Raw genomic sequence first — 19182 nt, 5'->3', positions numbered from 1 at the left:
GTTGCAAAAACACCAAAATGATTTAAGTGAAACCTGCGCAATTCCTGTTTGGGTCTGAATTATGTGTCGGAACGGGATGGGAATTGAATTGATAAATCTGAGACGGAGTTGTGCAGGGGATGGTCGGAGGTGGAGAGCAATGAGAATGGCGATGCAGCTGGTGAAAATATGAAACAATGTGGAAAATACGGCAACAGGGTCGGGCAGCGTGTGAGGGGCGAGGAGCAGAGTCACAGGTTCAGGCGGGAGTCCCCCCACAACCCGTCACGTGATCAAATTTCTGGCTCCCATTTCAACGCAGATCTGCAGCATTTGCGGGGTTTTTCTTCCGAAGCCCTACCCCCGCTCTGATGACCATCACTTTGCGAATGCTCACAGTCCCCGGCTGGGCTTTGGTTTTCGTTCCGTTCCGTGTTGAAGCGGATCATCAGTGGGGAGTCGCGGGGCGCATCACTGACTACGGGGAAAATTGATCAATTTTCTGTCGGTGAGTACTGAGGCCGATCCCGGGGCGGGGGGGACCTGATGTCGGGCGGTAAGTCCTGTTAACTTCCTCGAACTGGTGGCCTCGTCCTGCTTCCTGGACACATACTGCCCGGATCGGGCGGGGTTGTGGCACCTTCGCACCGAACCGCTCGAGATGAGCAGCTGCTCAGCCCCTGGGTTCTGGTCCCAGGACAGCGATGAAGTGATGATGCCGGGACTAAACCCATCCATTGATTTGTACCTGGGGAACTTTACCCGGTCCGGTTTCGGATCCAAGTTTCACCTGGATCGATGCCTGTGGTCGATAATTGTTTTACATATTTCCAGCAGACTGGAAGCGGCCGTTTGGCCTGTTGTGTTCTTGCAGACAGAGAAGGTTAGGATCCTTATGTCCTCGTTGTCCACGGGAGTGGTACCGGAGGATTGGAGGGAGGCGAATGCTGTTCCCTTGTTGAAAAAAGTTAGTAGGGATAGTCCGGGTAATTATAGACCAGTGAGCCTTACGTCTGTGCTGGGAAAGCTGTTGGAAAAGATTCTTAGAGATAGGATCCATAGGCATTTAGAGAATCATGGTCTGATCAGGGACAGTCAGCATGGCTTTGTGAAGGGCAGATCGTGACTAACAAGCCTGATAGAGTTCTTTGAGGAGGTGACAAGGCATATAGATGAGGGTAGTGCAGTGGATGTGATCTATATGGATTTTAGTAAGGCATGTGACAAAGTTCCACACGGTAGGCTTATGCGAGAATGAAATCTTTTTTTCCATGTATCTGGGTTTCTCAGAAGTGTGCATGGTCCCTCCAGAATTTTTAAAGGAGCAACCCAGGCTGTTTAATATTTCCTCATGATTAAAATTGTTTTTTTTACATGTACCGAGGCACAGTGAAAATCTTGTCTTCAGAGCTGCAAGGAGTGTTGCAAATTTTTATTGCTCTGTAGTCCGTGCCTCTCAGCGTAGAGACAGTGGCCTCAGGAGCAAACGTAACAGAGTGATAGTGGGAGGAAAAGATGCTGTGAGCATTGACTATACGGGATGGATTACACCAGGGTCTGAATGAACTGAGAACTAACAAATGTAACAGAGTGACAGTGGGAGGAAAGGATGCTGTGACCATTGACTGTACGGGATGGATTACACGAGGGTCAGAATGAACTTAGAACTAACAAACCAGTTGGGGTGGGGTGGCAATTGCACAGTTTGAGGTGTTGCTGACATTTTGCAATCAGTTACTATCTGTGCATTAAAATGACGAGAAAAAAAGAAAACGACAGTTGCAGGAAATTTAAAGTAAGGAGGAGAAAATACTGGAAACGCTCAGCAGATCGGTAGCATCTCGGACAGTCTCAGTTCTGAAACTGGGTCTTCCACCATTTGTCCTTTCAGAGATGTAGTCTGATGTACTGAGCTCCCAGCATTTTCTACTGTATAATGTTACATTTTGTTCCTGCTACACTGCGGGAAACTTCGCAGCAAACTGTGCTGGGCAAAATCCCACACAGCAAGAAGATAGTGAACAAATGCGCTCAGTTTAGCTGCTGGGGACAGGCTGAAGTGTATCCGCATCCTCTCACAATCTACAGACCGGGGAATCAGCCTGAGCTCCGGCCAAGGCAGAGGGTCATTAGGTTCCAGTTTCACCTTAGTTTGTGAATCGGAAATGGTAGGAACACCACGGCAAATCACAGGCATCTACTCCCTGACACATTCAATGCATATCCTCTGATATTAGATATTTCTAAACAGCAGAAAGATACTCCCTGTCTACTCTGTCTCTGCCTCTTTTAATCTTATAAACCTCTACCAGATTTCCCCTCAGTCCCCACTGCTTCAAGGAGAACAACCCAAAATTTGCACTAATAACTGGATGATATTTGAATCCATTCTGACGAATGGTTAGGAAACTGAATTGTTAACTTTGTTCCTCACTCCATGTCAGTTCCTTACCTGCTGAGCGTTTCTATAATTCCAGTTTCTCTTTATTACATTCACCATGGAGTACTTTAAATCTGCTGGAAATGGACCAGAGTACCAGCGCTTGTTTTGTGATAGTTAGTAGAACAGTAAAGAAACCAGAGCTTTTCCCAGTAAAATTATCCTGGTTCCAATTGTCCTGTTCTTCCTGGAAATGTGTTCAGTACAGTTGTTGCTGAGGAATGATAAGCTTTATGCATGAGGATCATTTGATGACCCTGGGCCTGTGTTCAGTGGAGTTCAGAGGGATGGCGGTTGAAGGGGGGCTGGTGTGGGCGGGAGTGATGATTTACACCAACTGAATAACAACAAGCCTGCTTACAGTGGGAAAGTGGGATGTCTTAATTAGACAGAGTCTGGGATCTGAGAGTGCAGCCTCAGGATAAAGAAGCACCACTTTATAACTGAGACGAGAACAATTACTTTAGTCAAATGTTGGTTGACCTGTGCAGAAGGGGTTAAATACAATATTAAACTTTCTTCACGCTTGAATGACAGTGTTTTGTCGAACCGGTTTGGATTTGATTTCAGCGGAACGGCCGCTCCCTGTTCTGAGGAATGTACACGGACAGGCAGCTGCTTGGACGCAGACCCTGAGCACCGAGTCTCACAGAACAACAAGCCGCACCTTCCAAATCGGTCAATCATCTGCCCGCTTCCCCTTTCCATTCCAGTCCTGATGAAGGGACTCGGTCCGTAACGTCGACTGTTTACACCCATCCATAGAGCAGCCTGACCTGCTGAGTTCCTCCAGCATTGTGTGTGTTACCATGGATACGAGAGATCCGTGTGGGGCAGCAGGTGGGGCTATTTATGAAAAAAACGATACACCGTATCCACAGTCTCAGAATATTCTTGGGGAGTTAAGGTGAGAATAATTCAGCTTCTGATATTTATTTTGGATCTTTATTTCCAAACAACCAGTTATCTGTGCATTGGATCAGCGAATAAGAAGATTGTTGGGTTTTTAAGCCACTTCTGGCTGTGGTGCTTTTTGTGTTCCTACTGTTTCCTGTTTGCACGACTGACATTTTCCACAGGTTAGGTAAAGATTAAGAACAATGGCCACCAGTTTCAAAGCAAGGGTGTGAGATCTGTACAACAAACATCTGTTCCGTTCCAGAATTTCCTATTTCAGACGAATGCATCTCTTGTTCCTGCGTCAATTGTGGGTGTTTTCAACTCCACTCCTCAATGGCCAGTTGAAGCAAAGACTGATTCTGTTGAAGGCCGAGATTTTTGATAAAGAACGGGTTCGAAGTGTTACAGGGATGCACATGGGGGAATACAGAATGAAATTTTAGATCAGATCAGTTCTGATCTCATTATCTGCAGCAACAGTTTCGAGTGGCCTGTCCAGTAATGTGTTTTGTTGTGTTGACTGGAAAAACTCTGACGATTTAATTAATGTAAGCTTACTAGTATGTGAAGGGAGATATGATTTTATTTATATAGTTGAACTGAACACAAGCAGTTTGCTTGATTTAATGATTTGCATTTAACTTTGTGCGTTAAATGTGTGCCCCAGCTGCGTTAGGGTGTCGAACTTTTGACTTATTCGGTCAGCTGGCCAGTATGGTACGGGACAGCAGAACGTGCTCCCCGTTCCCTGTCCCTGACTCTATGTAGTTTCCTCATCTACCGCGCGCACCTCCCACTGCCTCACTCCATGTGGCCAAAGTATTTGAGCTTTTCAAGTCTCCTTATCAGCAGTCGGGCTGTACTTCTTCAAGTGTTGACTTGTTGGATCTTCTTGCTGTCAAATGAACTCATAGCACTTTCCTCCAGCATCCAAGTTCAAAGGCGTCGATTCTTTTGTGTTCCGCCTCACTAATAGTCCAGCTCTCACAGCCACACATCACAACTGGAAATACCATCCTTGACTATACGGACTTCGGAGACAATGTTATATCTCCGATCTTCAGTATTTTATCGAAATTTCCATTGCTTCCCGTCCCAGAAGTAAGAACTATTTAATTTCGTGGCTGCTTTTATCATCTATAGAAAACTTGGAATCGACAAAATTTGTTACTGATTCCACTTCCTTTCCACTTATTACCATTCAGTTGATAGGGCTGGCCAGTATTTTTGATATTGAACAACCAGTGAACTTTTCCACTTCCTTCTTTCACTTTCATTAGAAACATCCTCAGATCCTCCTCACTTTCAGCCATTAGAGTAGTGTCACCAGCATATCTGAGGTTGTTGATCCGGCAATTTTTATTCCAACACTTACAGTCCTCGAAACCAGCATTCCTCATGATGTGTTCAGCTCATAGATTAAATAAGTAGGGTGACATCATGTAGCCTTGTCATACTCCTTTCCCAATGTTGAACCAGTTTGTTGTTCCGTGTTCAGTTCTAACTGTTGCTTCTTGATCTTCGTACAGGTTTCTCATAAGGCAGATCAGATGTCCAGGTATCCCTATTTCTTTAAGGATTTGCCACAGTGTATTATGGTCCACACTGTCGAAGGCTTTAGAGTAGTCAATAAAACACAGATAAATACTTTTCTGGAATTCTCTCGATTTCTCTATTATCCAGTGTAAGTTAGCAATTTTGTCTCTGGTGCCTCTGCCTCTTCTAAAACCAGCTTGTACATCTGGCAGTTCTCATTACATAGATTGCTGGAGTCTTGCTTGCATGATTTTTAGCATTACCTTGCTAGCATGTGAGATTAGTGAAACTGTTCGGTAGTTTGAAAATTCCTTTACATTTCCCTTCTTGGGAATTGGGATATAAACTGTTTTTTTTCCCCAGACTACAGGCCATTGTTAGGTTTACCAGATCTGCTGTCAAATTGCATGCAACACTTTTACAGCATCACCTTTTAAAGTTTTAAACGATTCAACTGGACTGCTGTCACATCCTGCAGCCTCACTATCGCCCATCCAACTTCACTTTCCAGAGTGTCCGGCTCTAGATCAACGAGGGAGTCACTGCAGGTGTCTTTGCTGTTGGGATATTTCCTGCACAATTCTTCTGTGCATTCCTGCCACCTCTTTTTGATGTCTTCTGCTTCTGTATGGTGCTTCCCTTTTTTATCTTTTCCTGTACTCATTTTTGCATGAAATGTTCCTTTGATTTCTCTAATCTTCTTGAATAGATTTCATGTTTTTATCCAATTCTTTTGGCTTCTTCAGCTTCTTTGCTTCGCTCCTTTAAGTCAAGTTTCCGTATCTTTCCTTGCTATCTTCTTGGACTTTGTGTTCAGTTGGAGGTATTTGTTCCGATCTCCATTGGCCTTCTCTTCTTCACTTCTCTTCACTGCTCAGCCTACGCAGAAAGCCAGTTTGTTTTCCTGGTTTTCTTTGTGTTTGCAATATTTTTTGGCACCTCCTGTATAATGCTCCTGACTTCTATCCATGGTTCTTTTGGCTTTTTCTCTACCAGCTTTAATCCACGAATCTGTTCTTCACCTCCACGGCATATTCTTCAGGGATGCTATCAACATCAAACTTCTGGTACGTTGCTTTTCCTGGTGTTCTTCAGTTTCATTCTGAGATTGTCATAGAACAGAGGGACCGAAGAGTTTAAGTCCATAGTTCACTCAATACGGCAACACGGTGGTGAAGAGGTGTTTACCACACCATACTTCAACAGTCAGAGTATTGAGAGCAGGAGTTGGGACATGATGTTTTTTTTAATTGAAATACAGTGAACGGCGCTGCCCATTAATTCCCCCGATTTGATCCTAGTCTTGTCAAAGGACAATTTACAATGAATGATTAACCTTCCCAGCAGTACGTCTTCAGACTGTGGGGTGAAACCGGAGCACCCGGAGGAAACCCATGTGATCACAGTGAGAACCTGCAAACTCTTACAGTCATCGGTGGAAATTGCAGCCGGGTCATTCGAACTGTAAAGAGTTGTGTTAACCACTATGGTGCCATTGTGTAAGTCATTGGTGAGACTGTGTTTGCAGTACAAAGTATAGTTCTGCCCTCTATATGTTTGAAAAGGCTTGGTTAAAGTTGAAAGAGTGCAGAGAAGACTTGCGAATGTGTTGTCAAGACCAGAATGCCTCAGTTCTGGGGAGAGAATGGCCACTCTATATCTTTACTCCCTGGAATGTAGGAGACTGAGCAACGACCTTACAAAAGTGTTTTTTAAATTATGACGAGCAGAGTAACTGACTCAATTTTTTTATTTGTGTAATTAAGATTATCGCCAGCAGGAGGTGCTTTCTTCCACCCAGACAGCACACAAGCAGACGACTATCAACCAACGTCAGTCAGAGTCAGAATGGACACAGGTATGTTCACTGGGCTCCTTCTCATCAAAACTCTGTCATCATGGTACACGTGTAGTCAAATCATCAATATTTCAGAGGAATAAACTTGGGCGCTAAAGGGGCACAGCAAAACTGCCATTATTGATCCTACTGGTAAAGCGACCATGAGCAATGGAACAATTCACCAGGTCTAGTGCAGTGACCTAACAACGGGAATGGTCGAATCACTCCACTCACCATGCAAATCTTCACCTGAGTGAAAGGGGAAGGAGCTACTGAATAAGGTGGGTATGGGTGACACTCAGACAGCGGACAATGTAATAGTCCAGGGAGCAGACAGAATTTCTGTCAGTATTTGGTACATCCTGATGTGGGAAACACCTCCAACAGCCAGTTAGAGAAACAGATGTTGTTTTCTCTTTTGGAAGGCAAGTGGTGAATTTCCCCTGGATTTCCGGGTTGTTGCTCAATGGAGGTGAGGGGAGTTCCCGGTGTCTGTTTTCTGTGGCCGAGTTAAGGAACATTATATTGTGGGAGAATGGTCTGGGTGCGGGAGACAATGAACAGGAGACATTTTAAACAGGGAATCTGAGTGGGCTACTGAGGCAATGAATGTCCTTGGTGAATAGGATTAAAGTAAAACAAGAGAGTAAGTAGAGAGGGCAATGCACACTATGCTGGAGGAACAGCAGGTCAGGCAGCATCTATAGAGGGAAATGAGCAATCGACATTTCGGTTTGAGGAATGTTAAGCTGAGACTTTGTACATTGATTTCAAATTTGTCCTGGTCACATAAAGTAGAGTCAGGACTGGAGGAGTATTCTTCTGGGTGAAGGTCTGTGACCAGTAGTGCCCGCATGAATCCGTATATATACTTTGTAAAACCACATAGGTGGACTGATCCATCAAGTTACAGAGTCGGCAGAGTAATGTAAATTTGGGACTGTTGTCAAAGTGTTCATCATCCAATTAGAAATATGAACAGAGAGACACCAGGTAGAGTTAATTCGGGCAAATGTGAGGAGTTGCACCTTGGGAGGTCAAGTGCGTGAGCGATTTGTGCAGTGAATGCTGGGTCATTTAGGAAGTCTGATGTACGGACTGGTCTTGTGATGGATGTGCATAGCTCCCTGAAAATAGCAACACAATTGGTAGCATGCTAATGATGGGTTGATGTGTGAGTCAGTATTTTTTAAAGTTGTGCTGTAACTGGATGAACGTTGGTTAAGAGACAATTTCAGTATTGTGCACAAATCTGGTAGCCACATCATGAGAATGGTTTGGAAGTTCTGGAGAGGGTGCAGATGAGTTTCACCATGATTACAGAATATAATCAGTTACTGTACCCAGATTACAGAATATTGGCTGCCAGGAGAGGTCAATCAAGCTTGGATTTCTTTCCTTGGAACGTCGGAGACTGAGGCCTTATCTCAGAGAATTCATAAATTTATGAGAAGCACAGCACAGTTCGATAGTCTGTGACTCAGTGCAAACATCAAGCATGGGAGTGAATAGGTTTAAGGTTAGAGGGTACAGTTTAAAGGGGATTTAGGATGCAGGTTTTAGCACAGAGAGATATCAGTGTCTGGAATGAGCTGCCGAGGGAGGGACTGGAAACAGATACTCAGGAGCACCTGAGAGGCATTTGAACTCATGAGTAGGCCGGGAACAGAGGGATATTGACCAGGTTCCTGAAGATGGGATTGGTTTAAATTGGCATCGTGTCCGCATACACATGGTACACTCTACTATTTTATATTCTATGACTGACTACAGATCTGAACTCCGCAATCTCCGCCTTCCTGTCAAATTGTGAGGATCACCAACTGTTCCGGTTGACGAGATTCTACATGGAGCGACTGGAGCAGGCGATTGAGGAGGGAGTGGAGGGAGTCGGCTTCATGTTAATGGGCGAGGATCACTTCACCGGGACAGAGTATCACGTAAGTGGTAGGAACATAGATTGACTGTAGATTCTACTGAATCAATCACAGATCAACAGAACCGGTGTAACGGCACCTCTGGGCTATGAAAATCCTGCAATGCTTGTGGTCAACATCAAGAAAAGTGTTTTTGTTTGCAGAAACCCTGAACGTTTATTCACCAGTATAAGCCTCTGTCCATTTTTCAGAATACATTCACATTTAGACAGGTTAGGATACAGACAATGATTGATGGGTGAATTTAGTGGCGTGGCGCTTGACAGATATTGCAAGTAGACATAGGACAACTTCACAGCACTCAGTCTGACATCACATCATGTTCCCAATGCTTGACCTTAATGGGCATTCACCAGTCTCTCTTGATAGTGACTTAATTCTCAGCTCATTTCTCGAGTCTAGATTCAACCCCATCATCAATTGAACAGGCAGTACTGAATGTCGTCTCTCTTTTCAACTACTGACCCTCTTGCATTTGATCAAATATCCGAACATGCCTCATGGTTCAGTTACCTTCTATTCCTTGTGACTGTTCCATTTGGAGTCTGTAATTACCACAGCATATACCGTTAACACTGGGAACTGCAAGATCATACAATTGAAAATAGGCCAAGCATCTGCAGCTAACACAGGATTACCAAGAAATGCCTTTCTCATGGTCCTCCTGTTACTGGGACACATTCATCTATTGCTCATCAGACTGAATTTTAGTGAAGAGCCACACATCATCGCTCACCCTAACGTTCCACACGAAACAGCTGACAATTTCAATCCGAACTTCCTTCTCTGCATTACTACCATTTGACTTTGGTCTCTCTAACACGCACAAAAGTCCTGCAATTGCTGTCTGCTCCTCACTGCCAGTTCCCAGCTGTAGGCTGACACTGGACCCCTCGTGGAGCCTGGCAGTTAATTGTGAACCTGCTGCTGTTCACCAGAGATTACCCCAGTGACCCTGTCATAGTTTGACTTAGTCATAGTCATCGAACTCTACAGTACAGCAACAGGCTCTTCGGCCCATCAATTTCACACTGACCTATTACATACTTAGTTGCATTGATCTGCACACCATCTAGAAACATCCATACCACTCTCATTCATGTACTTATCCAAATTGTTTTTAAATGTTCAAATTGAATGCACATACATCACTTCCGATGGCAGCTCGTTCCATATTCTCACCAGCCTCTGAATGAAGAAGTTCTCCCTCAAATTTTCTTTCATCTTTCATCCTTAATCCATGACCTCTAATTCCAGTCTCACCCAAACTGAGTAATAGATGTCTGTTTGCATCTACCTTCTCTATACCTCTTACAAACTTTTATACCACTATCACAACTCTCCTAGTCGTCCTACACTCTACGGCAGTCCTAACCTATTCAAACTTTCTCTATATCTCAGGCCCTCAAGTCCTGACAACACCTTGTAATTTTTTCTCCGCTCGTTCAATCTTACTGATATACTTCCAAGACGTAGATGCACACATTCTCCCAATTAGCCTCTGCAACATCAATTTCGACATAATATCCCAACTTCTGTATTCAATACTTTAATTTATGAAGGCCAATATCCTAAAAGTTTTAGCAGGACATCTACCTTTGACAACACTTTTAAGCAATTTTGGATCTGTAAGGTATCGGCAAGTTGATGGTGCCTGGAGGTTTATGGCAGGGAGTTTCTCCCTTTTGCCGCCTGCTATCGGGGATTTGGGAGTCGATCAACTCAGGACTTTGAGACTATTTTTTACTGTGCCCATGGTCTGTTCTTCATCAAATTATGGTATTGCTTTGCATTGCTGTAACTATATGTTATAGTAATGTGGTTCTGTCAGTGTTAGTCTTTGGTCTGACCTGCTTTCTGTGATACCACTCTGGAGAAACATTGTATCACTTCCTAATGCATGTATGCATTTCTAAATGACAATAAAAGAGGACTGAGTGTTCTCATAATCTAATCTGTAATGCCTGATACCCTGTTGTTACCACACCGCTCAATGCCCAACCAGTGAATGTCTTAATGCTATCGTGGTTTGTCCTCAAATAGTGTAACACCTCACACTTGTCTTCATTGAATTCTATCTGCCGATCTCCATTTCACCTTTTTCCAGCTGTTCCAGGTCCCGCTGCAAGCTCTGATAAAATTTCTCACCATTACTACCTTGATGTCATCCACAGATTTACTGACCCTGTTTACCACATTGTCATCCAGAGCGTTTATATATATATATATATATATATATATATATATATATATAATATGACAGACAACACCAGACCCAGTACAGATCCCTAAAGCACACCACTAGTCATAGACTTCCAGTCAGAGAAACAAATCTCTACTACCTCTCTTAGCTTCTCTCGCGAATCCGATATCTAAACTAACTCACTACCATGTCATGAATGCCAAGCGACTTAATCTTATTGACCAGGCTCCTATGATGTACCTTGTCAAAGGCCTTGCTGAAGTCCACGTAGACAACATCCACTCACTTGCCTTCATTACTCGCTTGGTAACATCCTCGAGAAACCATAAGGTTAGTTATACAGGATATACCAGGTACATATCAGTGTTTGTACCTGGTACCTAATCAATCCTTGTCCATCCAAATACTCATATCCAGTCCCTCAGAATACCTACCAATAACTTTACCATCACTGGTGTCAGGCTCACCAACCTGTAATTCCCTGGCTTTTCCTCACAGCCTTTTCAAACAGCAGAACAACATTATCTACCCTCCAATACTTCCACATCTGACATTTTAAATATCTTTGCTGGAGCACCTGCAATCTCTGCACTCGTCTCAGACAAGGTAGGAAGGAAAACCCCGGGGTTTTACCCTCCCTAATCTGCCTCAAGACAGCAACCACCTCCTCCTCTGTATAGAGTCCATGATCTCACTGCAGTTTCGCCTCACTCTAAAGATGCTATATGTCTCCTGAGTAAATATAACTGTAAAAAATCCATTTTAAATCTCCCCCATCTACTTCAGCTTCAAGCATAAATGCCCACTCTGAGCTTCAAGAGGACCAATTTAGACCGTTGGAATATTTTTGTTCTAAATATATTTCATGAAGGATTTGGGGTTCTCTTTTCCCTTGTCTGCTGTAGCAAACTCATGCCATACTTTCGCCCTCTTGATTTCCTCCTGTAGTAACTCTTGCATTTCCTGTACTCATCAAGTACCTCATTTGATCCTTCGAGCCTATACTTGTGATGTGCTCAGGAGCTTGATATCTCTAAAAAAACAACGTTCCCTAAATGAAGGTACCCTTGCCTTTTATTCTGTCAGGAACATTCAAACTCTTCACTTGTGGTCATTTATGCATTTGAACTCGGTACTCTCAAAATATCAGTTTTGGAGGCCCTACACTTACCAAGCACATCTGTACCAGAAATCAACCAGTCCCAATCCACTTGCATCAGATCCTTTCTGGTACCATTAAAATTGGCTTTTCTCCAATTTAAAGTCTTAACCGAAAGACCAGACCCATCCTTTTCCATAATGATTGTTAAACTGATGTTATTATGATCACCAGATCCAAAGTGTTCTCCTGCACACTCCTCTGTCGCTTGCCCTGACTTGTTCCCTCATAGGAATTCCAGAATGCGCTCTCTCCAGTTGTGACCTGAATATATCGATTACAGAAACTTCCCTGGACACATTTGACCTACACTATCCCATCCAGCCCTTTAACCCAGTGAGTCAGTCAATAAATGGAAAGTTAATTGTCTACCATCAGAATCTTGTGTTTCTTGTTTCTGTGATCTCCCTGCACATTGTCCCTCTAAATCCTATTGATTATTGGGTGCTCTATAATATAATCCCACTAACGTGGTCATCCCTTTCTTATTCCGTAGTTTCACCCATGCAGTCTCATTGGACCAGCTATCCAGTTTGTCCTGTCTGAGCAATGCAGTGACATTTTCTCTGACTAGTTATGCCACCCCTCCATCTGTAATCCCTCCCGCTCTATCGAATCGTGTCTAATGCAAAGGAACCCGGTAAAGCTGAGCTGTCAATCCTGAACCTCCTCCAACCAAATCACAACAATGGTTACAATGCTGTAATTCAATGTGCTGATCCACATGCTAGGCTGATCTGTCTTTCATATAGTACTCCTTGCATTGAAATAATACGTATTTTGGGAAAAACGATTCTCATCCTTTAGTTTCCTGACTTTGTATGTTGGCTTAACAACATCTTTCCCACCCAACCACTCCACTATCCATGCTGGTTCCTCACCCCCTGCAACTCAAGTTTGACACCTCCCCTCTGTCCATGCAGCGCTAAGAACCCTTCCCACAGGGGTATCAGTGCCCCTCCAGTTTGGGTTAAAACGATCACGTGTCCAAACCCCATCTCCCTCGGAAGAGACCCCACACATCCAAACATCTGAAGCCCTCGGTCATGCATTATCTCATCAGCCAGACGTTAAACTGTATTATCGTCCTATTTCAGTCCTCCCCAGCATGTGGCACGGGTAGCAATCCTGAGAACACAACCCTGGAGTTCCTGCACTTCAGTTTAGCATCTAACTCCATGAACTCACTTTGCAGGACCTCATCACACTTCCTACTCTTGTCATTGGTACCAACGTGGACCACGACCTCTGGCTGCTCACACTGCCCTTAAGAAAGTTTCAGACTCAAATCGAGATATCCCTGACCTTGGCAACACACCATCCAGAAATATTGTTCTCGTCAACAGAATCTCCAGTCTGTTTTCCTAACCGCGGAATTCCCCCTGTTAGTGCAGCTTACGCTTCTCACTTGTTCTGAGTCACAAAACCAAACTCGGTAGCAGAGGCTTAATGAAAGTGGCGTTCCTCTGCCAGGTCACACCCCGAAACAGAAACCTGTATACCTGTTACAGAGGAGTTTCCTGCAGTGGCTGCCTCTCCGCTTTCCCTCTCATGGTCACCCAGTTACCTGTGTCCTGCCCCTTGGGTATAGCTCCCTCCCTGTATAGCCTGTCAGTCAACCTCTCAGCCTCTTGAATGATCCTGGGTTCAACCAGCTCCAGCTCCAATTCCTGAGCACAGTCTGTAAGAAGCTGCAGCTGGATGCAATTCCTGAAGGTCTAGTTTTCGGGGACACTGGCGGTCTCCCTGCCTTGTCAGACCCCTTAGGAAGAGCATTCCACTATCCTGCCTGGTATTCTCACTGTTCTAGCTGTGAAAAGGAAGGGAAAATACTATCTAAAATCTACATAAAGCCTCTGCCTCTCCTCACTGAACCCACTCTGACACAAAGCCGCAACTCCCCACATTATCTCTGGCTCACTCACATTATGTTTGCTCCGCTTAAAACCTGCCAAGTGGATCATTCCCCACAATCTGTGGCGTTGAGAAGGACATGACTGACCCCGCTCGCTTCTTTTAAAATCTTTCTCCCAGAGTGAACACTTCAATGGCTGTTAGTGATCTGTGGCGAGCAGAATGTGCTGGGTCAGTCCATGTTCAGGGTAGATTTGTACCCATCCCTCCACTCCTCAATATATTCCCCATTGTTCATTACAGAGCGTGACTGAGCTGGCGGAGAAGGGAAACCGAGCGGGCGCTTCCAAACTCCTCCTGGATCTGGTGATGGAGAAGGGCTCCGGGGCCCGGAGGGTGATGTGGGAATCCTTTGTGAAACTACATCACCATTTACCGAAGCTGAGCAGAATATTGGATGAAATACGGGAACGTGGTACGGTGAACAATACACTGTGTGTTACAGATGTAAATGCTGATGAATTTACAGTATTGCACAGAACAGACTTCATGCAGGTTAATCTGTTTGAACAGGTGACGGCCAGTTTGCCTTCATGGACACTGAGCGGGGTTTATCTGAAGTGCCCGCGCATCTGAAAGGTAAGCTTTGGAACGGAAATCTCAACGTCTGTATATCACTCTGAGTCTGAATACCTGCCTTTAGGGGCATGTTTAGAGACCGTCAGAGTTTGGGAGACAGTTTTTGATGCTGTGGCTGGAAGACAGGTAACCACTTGCATTTTCCAGAGCACCTTTTACCGTCTGAGTCATCGGCTGTGCACCTGGCGACATCTATGAGTTTGCTAAACAGACATTCCCGTCGGTCAGAGAGGAAGCCTTCGCGTTCCCCTTTCCCTACCGCCAAATATCCTGAGGTCTCTCAAAACTCTAGCCAAACCTCTCCAATAGGAACATTCAGCTCCAGCATGGAAATTCTCACACCTCCGATCCAAAGTGCGGTCGAGATTTGCTGTTATTCCTCCATAAGACCACAAGACATAGGAGCAGAATTAGGCCATTCAGCCCATCGGTCTGCTGCGCCATTCCGTCTTGGCTGATCCCAGATCTCACTCAACTCGATACACCTGCCTTCTCGCCATATCCTTTGATGCCCTAACTGATTAGGAACATTGGCCTTAAATATACCCATGGACTTGGCCTCCATTGCAGTTTGTGGCAGAGGCTTCCAGAGGTACACTACTCCCTAGCCCTTTTTTTTAAATCCTCCTTACCTGTTTTAAAGGATCGCCCCCCAATTTTGAGGCTGTGCGCTCTGGTTCTGGATACACCCACCATGGGAAACATCGCCTCCACATCCACCCTATCTGGTCCTTTCAATATTTGGTAGGTTTCAAAGAGATTCCCTCGCATTCTTCAAAATTCCAGTGACTACAGGCCCAAAGTTGCCAAAACACACCTCATATGTTAACCCCTTCATTTCCGGGATCATCCTGTTGAATCTCCTCTGGACTCTCTCTAATGACAACACATCTTTTCAGAGGTGTGGGGCACAAAACTGTTGACAATACTCCAAATGCAGACTGACTACAGTCTTGTTAAGGCTCATAATTTTCTCCTTGCATTTATATTCGCTTCTCTTTTTTAAAAAATGCCAACGTTGCATTTGCTGCCTTTACCACAGAGTTGAACTTTAAACTGATCTTCTGGGAGTTTTGCTCGCGACTACGAAGTCCCTCTGCACCTACCATGCTTGGACCCTCTTTCCATTTAGATAATAGTCTGCTCCTTTTACCAAAATGCATCATCATACATTTCCAACACTGTATTCCATCTGTCACTTTTTGCCCATTCTTCCAATTTCTCTCAGTCCTGTTGCAATCGCACTACCTACCCCTGCACCTATCTTTGTATCATCCACAAACTTTGCCACAAATACATTCATTCTTTCATCTAAATCATTGACAAACAATCTGAAAGTCAGTTGTCCCAATATTGATCCATGCGGAACAGCACCAGTCACTGGCGGCCAACCAGGAAAGGCCCCTTTTATTCCCACTCACTGCCTGCTGCCTGTCAGCAATTCCGCTACACATGCCAGTATCTTTCCTGTGACGCCATAGATTTTTATCTGGTTAAGCAGACTCATGTGCGGCACCTTATCAAATGCTTCCGAAAATCCAAATAAGTGGCATCCACTGACTCCTTTGTCCACCCTGCTTCTTACTTTCTCGATGAATTCTAACAGAAAACATGCTAACTTACTTTGTCATTAGTATCCAAGTACCTTGAAATCTCAACCTTAATAAGAGACTCCAATTCTTTCCCAATCACTGAGGTTTGGCTAACTGGCCTACAATTTTCTTTCTTTTGCCTTCCTCGCTTCTTAAAGAGTAGAGGTACAATTGCAATCTTCCAGTCCTCCAGGACCATGCCCGAATCAAGTGATTCTTCAAAGTTCATGACCAATGCATCCGTCATCTCTTCAGCATCCTCTCTCATGACTGTGGGATGCAGTCCATCTGGTACAGGTGACTTTGCATCTTAAGAGCTTTCAGTATGCCGAGAACTTTTTCTTTTGTAATAGAATGGTACTCTGTCCTACTGCCCGTCACTCGCAGACCACTTCACGCTGCTAGCGTCTTGCAGAGTGAAGATATATGCAATGCACACATTAAGCTTTTCTGCTATTTATTTGTCCACCATTACTATCTCACCAACGTCATTTTCCAATGTCCAGTATCAACTCTCACTTCCCTTTTACTCTTTATATAACAGAAAAAAGTGTTTATAATTCTGCTTTATATTATTGGCTTTTCCGCCCTCATATTTCATCTTTTCCCTCCTTATAGCTTTATAGTAGCCTTTTGTTGGATTTTAAGTTTTCTATTCATCCAACTTTCCCTCACTCTTGTTATCTTGTATGCCCTTCCCTTGGCTTTTATGCAGACTTCAACTTCCTTTGTCAACCATGATGGCCTATATCTGCCACTTGAGAACTTCTTCCTCCGTGGGCCATATCTATCCTGCAAATTGTGACCTATTCCCCGAAGCTTCAGCCGTCTCTGCTCTGCCGTCATCTCCACTAGTATCCTTCTCCAATCTACCTGGGTACTTATGGGTGGAGCTGAGAAACAGGAAAGGTATGGCCACATTAGGTCGATTGTATTACAGACCACCCAACAGTCAACGAGAGTTGGAAGAGCAAATCTGCAGAGAGATAGCAGGCAACTGCAGGAAACATAAAGTTGTGGTGGTAGGGGATTTTAAATTTTCCATATATTGATTAGGACTCCCAAACTGTTAGGGGTCTGGATGGTTTAGAGTTTGTAAAATATGTTCAGGAAAGTTTTCTACATCAATATATAGAGGGACCAACTAGAGGGGATGCAATATTGGATCTCCTGTTAGGAAACGAGTTACGACAAGTGACGGAAGTCTGTGTAGGGGAGCACTTTGGTTCCAGTGATCATAACACCATTAGTTTCAATTTGATCATGGACAAGGATAGATCTGGTCCTAGGGTTGAGGTTATTAACTGGAAGAAGGCCAAATTTGAAGAAATGAGAAAGGATCTAAAAAGTGTGGATTGGGACAGGTTGTTCTCTGGCAAATATGTGATCGGTAGGTGGGAAGCCTTCAAAGGAGAAATTTTGAGAATGCAGAGTTTGTATGTTCCTGTCAGGATTAAAGGCAAAGTGAATAGGAATAAGGAACCTTGGTTCTCAAGGGATATTGCAACTCTGATAAAGAAGAAGAGGGAGTTGTATGAAGTGTATAGGAAACAGGGAGTAAATCAGGTGCTTGAGGAGTATAAGATGTGCAATAAAATACTTAAGAAAGTAATCAGAAGAGCTAAAAGAAGACATGAGGCTGCCTTGGCAGTCAAAGTGAAGGATAATCCAAAGAGCTTTTACAGGTATATTAAGAGCAAAAGGATTGTAAGGAAGGGATAAAATTGGTCCTCTTGAAGATCAGAGTGGTCGGCTATGTGCGGAACCAAAGGAAATTTGGGAGATCTTAAATAGTTTATTTACTAAGGAAACTAGCATGAAGTCTATGGCATTAAGGGAATCAAGTAGTGAGATCATGGAAACTGTACAGATTGAAAGGGAGGAGGTGCTTGCTGTCTTGAGGAAAATTAAAGTGGATAAATCCCCGGGACCTGACAAGGTGTCCCTCGGACCTTGAAGGATGCTAGTGTTGAAATTGCGGGGACCCTGGCAGAAATATTTAAAATGTCGCTGTCTACGGGTGAGGTGCCGGAGGATTGGAGAGTGGCTCATGTTGTTCCGTTGTTTAAAAAAGGATCGAAAAGTAATCCGGGAAATTATAGGCCGGTCAGTTTAACGTCGGTAGTAGGTAAGTTATTGGAGGGAGTACTACGAGACAGACTCTACAAGCATTTGGATAGACAGGGGCTTGTTAGGGAGAGTCAACATGGCTTTGTGCATGGTAGGTCATGTTTGACCAATCTATTGGAGTTTTTCGAGGAGGTTACCAGGAAAGTGGATGAAGGGAAGACAGTGGATATTGTCTACATAGACTTCAGTAAGGCCTTTGACAAGGTCCCGCATGGGAGGTTAGTTAGGAAAATTCAGTCGCTAGGTATACATGGAGAGGTCATAAATTGAATTAGACATTGGCTCAATGGAAGAAACCAAAGAGTGGTAGTAGAGAATTGCTTCTCTGAGTGGAGGCCTGTGACCAGTGGTGTGCCACAGGGATCAGTGCTGGGTCCATTGTTATTGGTCATTTATATCAATGATCTGGATGATAATGTGGTAAATTGGATCAGCAAATTTGCTGATGATACAAAGACTGGAGGTGTAGTAGACAGTGAGGAAGGTTTTCAGAGTCTGCAGAGGGTCTTGGACCAGCTGGGAAAATGGGCTGAAAAATGGCAGATGGAGTTTAATACAGACAAGTGTGAGGTATTGCCCGTTGGAAGGACAAACCAAGGTAGAACATATAGGGTTAATGGTAAGGCACTGAGGAGTGCAGTGGAACGGAGGGATCTGGGAATACAGATACAAAATTCGCTAAAAGTGGCGTCACAGGTAGATAGGGTCGTAAAGAGAGCTTTTGGCACATTGGCCTTTATTAATCAAAGTATTGAGTATAAGAGCTGGAATGTTATGATGAGGTTGTATAAGGCATTGGTGAGGCCGAATCTGGAATATTGTGTTCAGTTTTGGTCACCAAATTACAGGAAGGATATAAATAAGGTTGAAAGAGTGCAGAGAAGGTTTACAAGGATGTTGCCGGGACTTGAGAAACTCAGTTACAGAGAAAGGTTGAATAGGTTAGGACTTTATTCCCTGGAGCGTAGAAGAA

At 44.0% G+C, this 19182-nt stretch overlaps 1 protein-coding gene across 1 annotated transcript in view; it reads left to right on the top strand.

The window, feature by feature from the left end:
- The window catches only part of LOC134342211 (NACHT, LRR and PYD domains-containing protein 3-like), a 69929-nt gene that overhangs the window by 38613 nt on the left and 12134 nt on the right, over positions 1 to 19182 (top strand). Inside the window, 4 exon segments of the mRNA XM_063040183.1 lie at positions 6622 to 6713; positions 8469 to 8635; positions 14152 to 14323; positions 14422 to 14487. Of these exon segments, the coding sequence (XP_062896253.1) occupies positions 6622 to 6713; positions 8469 to 8635; positions 14152 to 14323; positions 14422 to 14487 (497 nt within the window).

This window comes from Mobula hypostoma, unplaced genomic scaffold (genome assembly GCF_963921235.1).
Source record: "Mobula hypostoma unplaced genomic scaffold, sMobHyp1.1 scaffold_88, whole genome shotgun sequence".
Taxonomy (NCBI): domain Eukaryota; kingdom Metazoa; phylum Chordata; class Chondrichthyes; order Myliobatiformes; family Myliobatidae; genus Mobula; species Mobula hypostoma.
Note: the sequence above shows the minus strand (reverse complement) of the source record. Positions and strands in the feature narration are given on the sequence as shown.